Genomic DNA, 13,323 nt, shown 5'->3' with positions numbered 1-13,323 from the left:
TCAACAATTTGTTTTTAAGAGAAACTCAGGCTGCTTTTTATTCATACTTGTACTTTCAGAGTTAATGTCTAAAAGACCAGGTGGCATGCATGATGTTTGTGGTGGGTTGACCCTGGCTGGATGTCAGGTGCCCATCAAGGCTGCTCTATCACTCCTCCTCCTCAACTGGACAGGGGAGAGAAAATATAATGAAAGACCTGTGGGTTGAGATAAGGACAGGAGAGATCATTCACCAATTACGTCACGGGTGAAACAATCTCAACTTGGGGAAAAAATTAATTTAATTTATTACCAATCAACTCGGAGTAGGGTAACGAGAAATAAAATCAAATCTTAAAACACCTTCCCCTCAGCCCTCACTTCTTCCCGGGCATAACATTATTCCCAATTTTCTCTACCTCCTCCCTGCCAGTGGCACAGAGGGACGGGGAATGGGGGTTTTGGGCAGTTCATCATACATTGTCTCTGCTGCTCCTTCCTCCTCAGGGGGAGGACTCCTCACACTCTTCCCCTGCTCCAGCGTGGGGTCCCTCCCATGGGAGAGTCTTCCACGAACTGCTCCAACAGGGGTCCTTCCCACAGGCTGCAGTTCTTCACGAACTGCTCCAGCGTGGGTCCCTTCCACAGGGTGCAGTCCTTCAGGCACAGAGTGCTCCAGCGTGGGTCCCCGTGGGGTCACAAGTCCTGCCAGCAAACCTGCTCCAGCGTGGGCTCCTGTCTCCACAGATCCGCAGGTCCTGCCAGGAGCCTGCTCCAGTGTGGGCTTCCCACGGGGTCACAGCCTCCTTCGGGCATCCACCTGCTCTGGCGTGGGGTCCTCCCTGGGCTGCAGGTGGATATCTGCTCCACCATGGACCTCCATGGACTGCAGGGGGACAGCCTGCCTCACCGTGGTCTTCCCGACCACGGGCTGCAGGGGAATCTCTGCTCCGGCGCCTGGAGCACCTCCTCCCCCTCCTTCTTCACTGACCTGGGTGACTGCAGGGCTGTTTCTCTTACATGTTCTCACTCCTCTCTCCGGCTGCAGCTTCTGTTGCGCAGGGTTTCTTTCTCCCTTCTTAAATACGTTATCCCAGAGGATATCTATCACCGTCACTGATGGGCTTGGCCTTGGCCAGCAGTGGGTCCATCTTGGAGCTCCCTCAAATAGACCATCTCTTAGGGTCATGAGAACAGGCAGTTCTCAACATTTAGATGTTGATGTAGATCTATATTAACATTTACACTTTCCTTGTGTCAGCTTGTCTGTTTTCCTGTACTCTTTGTTCTTTAAGCAGTAGTGACTCCTAGACAACAGCCCACTGAGGACAATGGGAGGATTCCTATTGTTTTTAGTTGAGATGATGTGATATGAGTTCAGAGATTAAAAGAAACCCAAACCATTAATCAAAAATAGTTGTGATTGGTTGTTGGTCTAAAAGACTTATAAATGACACATTGATTTACACACTACTCTTATGCTATAAAGGTCAGTAATACCTTGTGTAATTCTAGTACATCCTGCTCTTAAAATACAGGTTAGATATGCTTCAGTATAAAAAAAAAGAAAATATGTTGATTTTAAAGCTGTGCCATTACTTTCATTTCAAAGCGGAAATGAAAACACTAACACAAATATCTTTAAAATTAAGAGAAATTAAAACCAGCAAGTGATACAGTTTTAAAGGCAATCCAACCATAAGACCAGTTACTAGAAAGAGATAATTAAACAGGTAGAAATATAGAGAACAATTAACTGCTGTAGAGAAAATGAATCAGGTATTTTTTACATTTGCAAGAATAACAGAACACTCAATTAAATTCAAATGATCTAACTTTACATTTTAACAGGAATTGCTGTTTATATGACACTTCATAAAACTATTGGACTTGTCAAAATATATGCTGGAGACTAAGATCTTAGTGAGTTTCAGAAAAAGAATCCTATAATTGCATATGTAGTGAGAACAACTATTTTTAAAGTTCCTTTAGAAGCAGCATAGGACAGACTTTACAAATGTTGTGCAACTAAGCATCAGGTATTTACAAAACATAGAACAGTTAGGGTAACTTCACCAATGCACAAATTATTTTGTTCTGCAATTTTGCCTTCAAATTTGCTTTCAAATCACTGGGCACAAAACTATTCCACTGAAATGTGTATGCATTACTTGAATTCATGTCAGAGACTAACTGACAGAAATGCTGTGGGAGCAAGAAACTCTATGTGTCTATATTCTCTTATAAAACATAATTGCCAGTTCCCTGCCAGTTCATTCTCATTACATAAGAGTTCTTCATTTCTAAGTAACAGCCTTTTCCTAACTAGCTCTTGCTCATTTATTTTAGGGTAAAGAATTATTTTTGGTGTAAATAGATATTTTTGATTAGAACTTAACTACTTAATCTAAATGATCTATAAGTTTACAGTCCACTGTTACCAGAAATGATAATGCACTTCAATATAAATGAGCAAGAGTCGCTAGAGTGAATGCCTTATCTCCTTCTCTTCAGAAAAGACAACTGCCTTGAAGACCACATCAGCATTCCTGAGATGTCAGATGTTTTTCAATACCTAATGAGGAACAGACTTCAACCTGAAGAAAAGAAGCTGAAGTGGTACAAGAAATTGTACATGAACTTTAGGCATTCTGCATAAACCAAGTCTATGGACAGTGGTTAATAAAGCCCCTTAACAAAACATATCTATCGGCAGCTGATGTTTCTGCTTATTTGACCTTTTCTTTATGAAGCTTTGTAGAAGAAGCACCTACTGGACTATTCTCTTCTGCTATTGCCAGCTCTAGAGTGCTAGATTTAAGGTCACGCATAACCTAACTCTGTATTTTCTGTAGCCCAGATAATTTAGTTGAACTTGATGCTTTGGCAGCAAAGTAGGTACTACCTGGCAATTTTAATTCTGCTTTTTATCAGTAAATCACCACAGCTCAAAGAATCGATGGATGATATCAATATAATTTTTTAGCATAACAATTACTGTTTATAAATTCAGAGGAAGAGAAAGAAGAAAGGAAATGCAGATGGCATTGGGACACAGAGCACCCCTGAAAAGGGGGTGGGATGGATGAGAGCAAGACATTGCAGGGAAGTTGTTGGGAATGGCTGGGGATGTTCAGGAATCATCCCAGTGCCTCCAATAATCTCATGTGCAAATCTTTAGTTACATACATTATTCAATCAACCATTGCTTTTACATTGTTTAAAGTATGCAAAACATCTGTGGGAGAAGAATGACTTGACTAGAAAAGTGTGCCTACATTAAAAAAAAAAAGAGGAAATATAAATTTCTCATTACCTTGTCATTTCTTCTTCCAGCTTGCCAAGAATATCTGAAGAGAAATTCAGTGCAGAAATGTTTCCTTAGAAAGGAAGAAAAGAGTAAATACTTTTAATAGAGCAAGTTTTAACAAATTTGTTTTCCTGCATGCTCTCCAGCAAATTTTGAGTTGCTACAACTCCTTTTGAATCAAGTTGATTTTAATAAAAGGAGGAGTGTGATGATTTCAGGGTTCTACCTATTAAAAAACAATTATTATACTGATATAAGGTTAGTCGTAACTCCACTGACTACAAAACTACATTGATGTAACTTGAGACTAAAAGGTCTTCCTGAGCATTCATTAAATGCTGTTTGATTTTTTTCTTTTTTGAAAATATAGGGCATTTGTATATTGCCAAAACCCATTAAAAATACAGGTCTAGACACTGACATCAAATCAGTAACTGTGGATAGCTTAACCCATTATGAAAACATTGACTATAAAGTTGGTGTTGGCACTAAAATTTTACTGCCCCGCGTAAGGACTTAGTGACAAACCTTTTGAGAAGACTACGGCTGCAGCATTTTGCATTTGCACCATAAAAATCTGATCAATTTATTGTACTTGGGAAGGAGTAAATCATAAATTACTTGTTCTGATAAAGGCAGTATGCTCATGTTTCTGTCTGATAGCAGCATAATAAGAACAAAAATGGATGCAGGACAGAAGACAGTCACATCCTTTATTTTTTCTCTATCACCTTTTATTTTATTAAAATGTTTAATGAAATCTTATTAGATAATATTTCAGGCAAGAAACCTGTTCACAAGTTTAACACCTAATGTGTGAGTTCAGAGGACAATATAATCTGGTCTAACTGTGAGTTGATACCAAAGTGACAGTATCACTCTTCCCTCTTGTATCCAGTTGTGCATGCCTGTCCCCCTTTGTGTTTGATTTCATACTTCTGATTCAGCAAATCAGGATATTCAACAAATGGATCCAAGAGAAAGTTAGTAAGTACTTTTATTTTGGTAACGAATTTTCTGTTGCACCTACTTACTGATCTGATTCACCTTGTGAACTATAATTGTCAGATTTGATGCAAGGGAATCAACAGGAACTCATGGAAAACCAGCCTCTTTCTATTTATCACAGCCACAGTTAAACATGATTTGTTGAATGTGTGCTGTAGTGGATAATTTGAAAAAATTAAAAATAAAATCTCCTAATGCAGAAGCTAAGAATTAGGAGCAAAAAAAATTTCCATAGTGTATCCCTATTACAACAAACACAAGAGTTACTAATTTGCATCATAGTATAGTAGCAAGTTGGGGTTTCTGACATCAGTATCTCCTTTCAGGATGCTTGAATCTTCCTGGCTCTTTTCCAAATATGAGCCATCATTCTCTTCATAGCAGATATATTCTTACCTGGAAAATTTGAGTCTCCAGAAGCAACAAAGCTATCAGTCATATCACCAAAAATTACCATCGCAACAGGGAGACTGCTTCCATGGGCTATTGCCAGGAGAGTGCCTAGCATCATTAGTAATTTATCTGACCAATTGGAGTATCGAAACTGTGAGTGAGAAGAGAAATTAATTCAAACTGTGGTATTAGAATGCTAACACAGTGTTATGTCTACAAAGTCAAGAAAGTCAAGCAAAAGCTATGAATTGTACATCTAGTGTCACAAAACTACAACCTTATCTGATTAGAAATTAAGTTTACAAAACAATTTAAATGTACAGGAATAAATCCTTCTAATATAAGCACTTCTATACTATGAACTCTCAAAACCAGAGAAGTGCACTATTTTAATGTATCAATATCTGCACCTGGGTAAGAAAGGCCATAAGAAAACAAGGCTTAAGACATTTGCCCTTTTTAGGCTTGCCATTTAAAGATCAAATTATAAGAAATTTTAATGGCATTGTGATAACTAAGACAATAATTACTTTTACTGTAAATTAATTATTGTGCAGTCAGAAGAACTGTTCCTCATGTACCATAGGCATTATCAAAATATACTGAAATCCTAAATACCTCTTGCCATTGAACTTAAAGTTTGAGCTTATCTGTTACAAAATCATTGGCTTTATTCTGTACTGTAAAATACTAAGTTTACTGTTGTAAATTATAGTGGTATGATGTAATTGTACAAGTGCAAGCTGATCTAGCAAAGCAGAAAAATTGGGCACTGGCCAGTATCATGAGCTATAGTTTTATTTCTGTTATTTGCCATATCATTGCTGCGCATTATGCACACTTAAAACTACAAAATATAAAAAATTTCAGTATTACCAAAAGAGGACCTAGGATTCACTTTGATTAAATAATAATGGATTGCCTTTTTTAAATATACAGAAAATTAAAAAATTCTGGAATTTAAAGTACATTTTAGTACACAATTTTTAATTTTAAGTTTCATCAGTGCCATTGAGTTGCCCTTTTCTGCTGACTCAGGTGACTGAATAATGATTAATGGGGCTAATTAGTGTGATTAGTACCCGACTCAGGTAATTTAGAGGACAAGACCACACATAATCTTAGGTATATGGACACCGTTTTCATTGTGTCGGAGGAAATGACTGACCATGGAAATCCCTAGCTTTCACAAACAAAAATCTAGTACAGGTGTGTTTAGCATGATAACTTACTAAGGGAAGACTCCTAAGAATCCATATCAGTAATAAGACAGCTTCTTTAATAAAACTACATCCACAAAAAGAACGGCTTGATTGCTATACTATATCAAATATTCTGTAGTGTCAAAGTATTTGGTAAAGACAAGATCATATATGCAGTACTCTAACATAATTTTAACTATTTTTTGTTTACACTTTGAAATGTGCGTGCATGTATATATATGTATAGATAGAGAATAAATCTTACCAGTGTAAATGGGCTGACCATCTTAGCCTTTTCCACTTTCTTCTTCTTCTTTCCCTTGCTTAAAAGGTATGATAGTTTTAGGGCATTTAAAAAGCGACAACATTTCACAGAAATACTAATGTAATATATTAATGAAGTTCAATTAAAATACAATTATGAAATAATTTTACAGGAAAGAATTGTGTAAAAAATGAATATGATTTATTGAGCATTCTTGAGATGTTTGTATTTAAACTTCCAGGTATATAAGTAGCATTAGCTCCTGACTGCTGTAAATTTAACTCAAGCTCTTTCCAGTTCACCCCTCTCAAGGGTGAAACAACACCAACAAGGGCTGGTGGTTCCACTGCCTGGTTAGGGAAGTTGTGAACTGAAGCAGTATGTAGCTTTCAAAACAGGAAAGAAGAAGATATAACTTATAAAATCAAATTTTTGCACATGGGGGATGGGGAATACATAAAATGTTCAGGTTATGTAAAACATTGATTCCCTGCCATACTAAAAATTTTAAGATAATTTTTAGCTGATGACATAACTGGATCCAAGATGTCCATTCCAACATCATTTCTGTCATATTTTAGAATTGTTTTTCAATAACCTGTAGTCAATATTGTGGGCACTTAGTCCTTAAAAGAAAAAGATAAAAGGTCCTTCTGCACCAAATGAATGTGTCAATCAATGCTACTCTCAACTTGATACAAAGCTTGCTGCTATTAGGCTTTCCTGATAAAATAAATAAAATAGAATAAAATAAACAAAAGATAAAATAAAATCTAAAATACGATAATGTAACCTTAGAAGCTTCAATACAGAACATCTTTACAATGTTTAAGAATACTTACTGTTTGTCTTCAGATTCATGACTCTGGCTGGATGCAGTGATCTCATGACTATTTCCATCTGCAGTACACTTCTGCTTCTTTTCATCTTCAGAATGCATTTTAAATTTAAGATAGCTCCCTGTAAAATAATATTTGACCAAGAAATATATAAATGTTAAGCCAAGGACAGTAATCTCAATGACAATTTGTTTGAAAGAAAAATATAGATACTTCTTAAAATCAATAAAGTTATTAATGTCATACATTGCAAGTGAATTCTTACAATGGGCAAGTAGAAACGTGTTGAAAAAAGTCCAGAAGTTTGGAGCTTGTTGACAAACATCTACATTTTGTATTTGTATCTGTTTGATACAAACAGATACAGGTCCTTCATTTAATTTCATTTGAATGATATAAGCATTATATTTTCTGCAATTCAGCACAGATGTACAAAATAAATGAGAAAGTAGATGTTTATTTAAAAGAATATGCAGTTATTTGGAATTTTCCCAATTTTAGGTATCAGTGAATTTTATAAAATATCTCTGATTTAAAAAAAATAATTATTGACATACCATGAAGGTTGTTCTTGGTTTGTGTCTAGTCCTCTGAAAAATTATTCAAAAATCAGCAGAATTAATATGGTTAAGGACACGCAGCATGATTCGACTTTGCTCTTCTTAGGTAAAACAGAGATGACCAATAGCTTTCTCTTGTTTTTTAACCACTCCTGTTGCCTCGCCTACTTTGGACAGTAAAGTGTATGCACTTTGGACTCTGCCTCTCTTTTCCTAAAGGGAATATTTAGCAAACAAAGTCCTTAGACCCGCACTTTTTTCATTGTCACCCCGGGGAAAACAAGCCTGAATAGTCTATTCTTCCAGCAGGAAAAGTTCCCCTTATCTACCGTTGGCTAATTATGCCCCTTAAAACTCCCAGGAATTCCTCTTTACCTTGTTAGAGATGGTGCTGAATGCTCCAAGTAACTGTTATACTTAAAGATTAACCCATTCTTGAATACACAGTGAGAATGAAACCAAATAACACAAAAGGAGTGTTTTACTCTTTTGCTTCTTTTCCCTTCTTCTAAGTCTAATCCAGAAAAACATGACCCATCTAGCCTGAAAGAAAACAGGATTTCACTGTAGTGCATATCATTTCTCATTCGAGTAACCGCAGAACAGCAAGATGAATTTCAGACTCAGTTTAGAAATGCTTTGGAAATAGCTATGGTCAGCAGAAATCTGCTCAATTAGTATCCTCCTGATTTTCGAATGTACGTTCAGATTCTAAACTATTTGAAATGGACCATTTATTTTACTGTGGAATGTATTGTTTTTATCAGTATCTGTAGGCATTACTTCAATGAAAATAATAACAAATATTTAAAACATTTAAAAGAAATTAATTGCACTTCTTAACTGTTATTTCAATGTATATAGTAAACTAGATAATGTTCAACACTTTTAGAGAAATAAAATTTATGAAAAGTTAAATGAAAATCCTTGTCCTAGGAGACAAGTAGATTTATAGGAATTTCTCTGTAGGTATCCTATCACTTGACTCGAACAAAACTTACTTAATCTGATACTTAACCAGAAGAGATAAATTTTGTTCCTTTTAGTCATGTATGCCTGTAATCTCAAAATTTTGATAAAACTGAGTATTTTTACAATGTTTTGGAATACAGAGTCTTATCAGAGTGAGGATTGCTTTAGAAAGGGTAGTTTACCATTGTCAGTCAAGCAAAATATAAAGGATTAGTAAATATAAGTATTATCTGTTTATGAGAAGTCATCCCGATATATTTGTATAGACCTCTATCCACAGCAGTTAATGGGAATACTTCTGGGTTTTAACTTGTGTGCCTAAGTGCTTTGCTGGACTTGATCTTAATGGACTGGTCCAATTATTTCAGTGGGAACTGAATAAAGTTGAATGAGAGACTCTAGAGAAAAGTCAATTAATTTAAACAAATGAAACAGTATATGCAGGTCTTTCACGACTGTTTGACCTTAAAGCGAAAATGGACAAAACTACAAGATCTGCCACAACGTTCTGTTATCTCATTGCAGTGTCTCAATGCTATTGCAGTACAATCATGAGAAGAAAGTGAAATAAATAGAAATAAATCAGAATAGCAGTTTGTACCAGAGTTTCTATTGCCTGCATACAGTAGTGCAAAGAAAATGAAAAACTGTTGTACAGTTGGTTTTATCACACTAGGAGCTGAACCTATTAAACTGATATTTAAAAAGTGGGAAATGGGAAAGTACAGTATTTTACATCTACTTAGTAAGCTACAAAATTATGTTATTTCTCTACAGCTTCTGTACTTTGACTTTTCAGTGACATAGCTTCACAGTTGCACAGAACTTGAGGCCAGAAAAAGGTCACTAAATCTTTCTTCTAATATCTTTCTTCTAATCCCTTGTATCTCACGGTTTGCTATAAATTATTCAGATATTTCCATGTTAAAACTGATAATTTGAGTTAGATTGTATAATTTCAGTCTGAAGAGATTAAATTTTTGTCATAAACCAACAACAGAAGAATCTGGGGCATCACCACTGCACATTACCTGCACTTGAGTATATAAAAAACATGTAGGTGAACATAGTAGCTAATTCACAACCCAAGATGTATGAAAAGACCCAGAAACAATGTAGGTGCCAGTCAATCTAATCTGAGGAGAAATACTTTCTCATCCAAAGTTTGGCAACCAGTTTTGCCCTAAATGTATAAGCAGGATTCATAAACCCAGTGTTTGAAAAATACTTTCTGTCTTGCCTCAGATCAGTTATTTGGTTAAATCAATAGCTTACCCCCAGCTTTAAGCGATCTTTGATGTCATCAGGGGAGATTTCTTTTTAATTCTGTAGGCTGAAGCCCTGAAGCATGAAATCTCATATAGACATTGTCTGTATCAAATGTACATTGACTTGATGCAAAGTAAAGACGTTCTGAACATCTTGCAAGAGGAGTGTCCCGTTCACTCAAAAGTCCAAGAAGAAGGAAAACCTTTCTTTTTCTCCTTCTACTTACTAGTCACAAAATTTCCCACAGAAGATGGATTTATACAGAGATGACCAATCTATGACCTTCAAGCTATTTAAGGCTCATAAACTATTCAAAGTTCATTCCCAAACCAGTTTGTTATCCTATGATCAGAATAAGCGGGGATCTGCTGATGTGGGAACTGTTGGACAAATCAAATCCGTTGTTGTACAAGTAAGTAAAAAATGGCTGATAAGGTTTGTGCACCCTCAGCCCTATCCCACAGTGGATCAGTGGGACGCTATGAAGATAAAGACAACTGCAGCTTGAAGAGGTACCTCTATTGAGTTATGTGGTAAATGTCTTAAGAGATTTTAGCCAGTTGAAAATTCTGGAAAGTGACTCATAGGATCAGGAAAGTTGACCTTGTCTAAATTAAACGCTATACATGAGGAAAACATCTAGTTTTACTTTAAAAATTGCAATTGCTCACAAGTTCCTTGCACTTATTGGCTAGCTGTTTCTATGCTCCATTTTCCTTCATGGAAATGTTTAGTTTAAGACAGAACAATACATCTTGGATATTATTACTTCTATGAGGACCTTCATTGTCAGATACCTTTTCTATGTGAAAATACTTATAAATATTCATAAGGTTTATTCAACCCTTTCTTTATTAAGGTAGAAGCCAATTTCCTCTTTCCTGACATAGTTTTATGTCTCCTGGATTATATTCACATATCTTTTTTAGAATTTTGAGCATAAGAGCTTCTTGCATTTTTGAAATATGACCATTAGGTCCCTTGAAATATTCTGGAGACATTGTAGTGCTGTTGACTGAGGCACAATTAATTCCCTTCTCCTACTTGATAAAAATGCATGGTTTGAATCATCTCTCTTGGGCACCTTACTGCAATGAGAGATTGTACTGTAACAATAAACTATGACAAACCTTAAATCCTTCTCTAAATCATTGCTCTTACAGACCATTCAGCAGTCTTGTCAGTATAGGTCTGTTCTTCACAAAAGTGTTTAAGTCATATTTTGCATGATTATAACACAATTTTTGGACTGCAGTTAGGTAACACAGATGATTCTGTATTATAACTCACTTTTAATTATTCCAGACCGTTTCCATGCATTTATTTATCTAAATTTACTTATCCAACCCTCTCCTATATGTCAAAGTGTCAACATATTATAAACAAACTGATCATAAGTCAGCTGCTGGAATGGCAGAAAAAAGGCATTTGAAAAATGGGGCTTTCATGTTTTGTCGTGAAGTTTCAACTAGTTATGCTTCCAGAAAAGAATTTGTGTTGAGAGAATGTCATCCCACAAATCGCACATTGGTACCATGTATTTTTTTTTTATCTGATGCAGGCCAGCAAAGGGGATGACCAATTGACACATGATATCAGAATAAACAACTGGCACAGAAACTTTAATCTAACTTTGACATCAGAGTCAAAACATTGTGAAATGACAGCTTGATACCTTCAAAATTTTTTTAACAATATCAAAAAAACCTAACCATTTTTTGAATGCTGATCAATAAAAATAGCAAACAAGACAAGAAACTGAAGCAAATACTTCAAAGCCTTTATATATTATAACCAGAGAAAAGGACACAAACTATTTTTTTCTTTTATTTCCTTTAAAGATGGAGAGTTGGATATTCCAATAAGCTCCAGGTAGGCGAAATGGTGGAGAGGGTCCCAGGAATCTTGTAATGATTCCTCAATGTCATTCAGCCCTAATATATGTTAGAACAACTGTGAACAAGCTCTGATTCATGATACTCAGGGAACTTCTGTTCCATTTTAGCAGCCTCTTTCCTGTTAATCAGTGTTGGAAAAGAATACTACTTCATACAGGAATTTTGCCAACTTGGCCACTGTTCTATCAATGAGAATTGTCCTATATGAAGAGAATTATGCCGTCAGAAAACACAATTTTGTGTTCCTTGAATTATGCTGTGTGGACACATATTTAGCTAACGGTCGCAAGAGCATTCCAGATGCCTTTAGAAGACCTTGAACAGAATAAACAAGAAGGCAAAAAAAGAAAGATGCCAGTTAGAAGAACACAGGTGCACATTCCAAGATAAAGGGAACTTGGCACAAAGAACCGCAATTCGGCAGTTTATCTTGACCAATTAGACTGAGACAAGTTTCGCGTGTTTTAGTTAATATAACCAATTGTGTCCTATGTTTATGCGTATGTACAGTGTTAGTATAACCAATTATATCTTATGTTTATGCGCATGTACAGCGTTGATATAACCAATCATATTTTATGTTTGTGCGCGTGTACAGTGACTTTGCAGAATATGTGACTATAAGTATGTGTGTGTTTTAGCAATAAAGGGTCGTCTGCTGTCTGCTCTCAAGATTACAGGCGTCCGTCTATTTCAATCTCCTCAATGCTGTATGGTCAGCCACAAGATACCACCTATAGGAATTGCTAGACATGTTATTTGTCCTGGACTAAGCATGAGGCCAAATTAAGTTATTGTAAGCATCAAGCTTCTATTTGTGTTTAAAAAGAAAGTCTACTCTGAAAAGTATGTTTTAATGATATTACAAAGCTCCCCTTCTATCGCCTGGTGATTTGATTTGGAGTTAAATTTTTATTCTAGTAAGGTGCACTGCCACAAACTAATGTCACCAGCTTCCTATTAGTAATGTGTCAGTTTTCAGCTTTACTAACTCAGTCTTGTTTCTGAAAGCTTCAAATTTTTTTGGCTTATACTTAACCAACAACAGAAAATCCAGACAAATCTACAGCTCACTTTGAGAGATATTTCCTATATATGGAAAACAACTTTCTTGGTGTTTATTTATCACTGAACTTATTAAATACGACTTGATGCATTAATGTGTGAGGAGGTAATATTTTTCATAATCATTGCTTGCAGTATAGTTGCATTTAAAATGAGATTCTTACTACAGTTATAACAGAAAAATGTATTTAATTGAAGTGGTATTTACATTTGTCTTAGATTTAGTAAGATTTCTTGAACTATTTAAAGCAGGATTTAAAAGTTCCATCTTTCTAGCTGATGAGCTGATGTTTTCACCCTCAGCATATCTAGAAAAACAGATGCCTTTTGAATCTGGAAAACCAAAATATATTAATTCAAAGAAATATAGTGTAGAACATTAGGGATTTAAAAGTGTTCAGGACTTATTTCACAGTTTACTGTATTTAATATGCTATATGAAAAATGATGGAAAAACAATAATAAAAGTGGCTTTTTGTGCAGGTGGAAAATATTTTTCCCTATTGAGTAAAGCATATATTATTACAGACACATCCAAATTTTTTTCCTGATAATTTTTCTAG

At 35.5% G+C, this 13,323-nt stretch overlaps 1 protein-coding gene across 2 annotated transcripts in view; it reads right to left on the bottom strand.

Moving 5' to 3' along the window:
* Positions 1 to 13,323, bottom strand: part of LOC128148780 (ATP-dependent translocase ABCB1-like) — a 61,811-nt gene that overhangs the window by 38,533 nt on the left and 9,955 nt on the right. The window contains exons 1-5 of one of the 2 annotated variants that reach the window (XM_052802994.1): positions 7,550 to 7,767; positions 7,000 to 7,117; positions 6,158 to 6,215; positions 4,694 to 4,841; positions 3,296 to 3,359 (exon numbers count right to left, since the gene is read on the bottom strand). In XM_052802994.1, coding sequence (XP_052658954.1) covers positions 3,296 to 3,359; positions 4,694 to 4,841; positions 6,158 to 6,215; positions 7,000 to 7,117; positions 7,550 to 7,556 — 395 coding nt within the window. In that variant the 5' untranslated portion in view covers positions 7,557 to 7,767. Of the gene's footprint in view, positions 1 to 3,295; positions 3,360 to 4,693; positions 4,842 to 6,157; positions 6,216 to 6,999; positions 7,118 to 7,549; positions 7,768 to 13,323 lie in introns of those variants that run through there. The other variant, XM_052803004.1, reaches the window with a different exon arrangement.

Source organism: Harpia harpyja, chromosome 1 (genome assembly GCF_026419915.1).
Source record: "Harpia harpyja isolate bHarHar1 chromosome 1, bHarHar1 primary haplotype, whole genome shotgun sequence".
NCBI lineage: Eukaryota > Metazoa > Chordata > Aves > Accipitriformes > Accipitridae > Harpia > Harpia harpyja.
The sequence above is the reverse complement of the archived record's forward strand: the minus strand, read 5'-3'. Positions and strand labels throughout refer to the sequence as shown.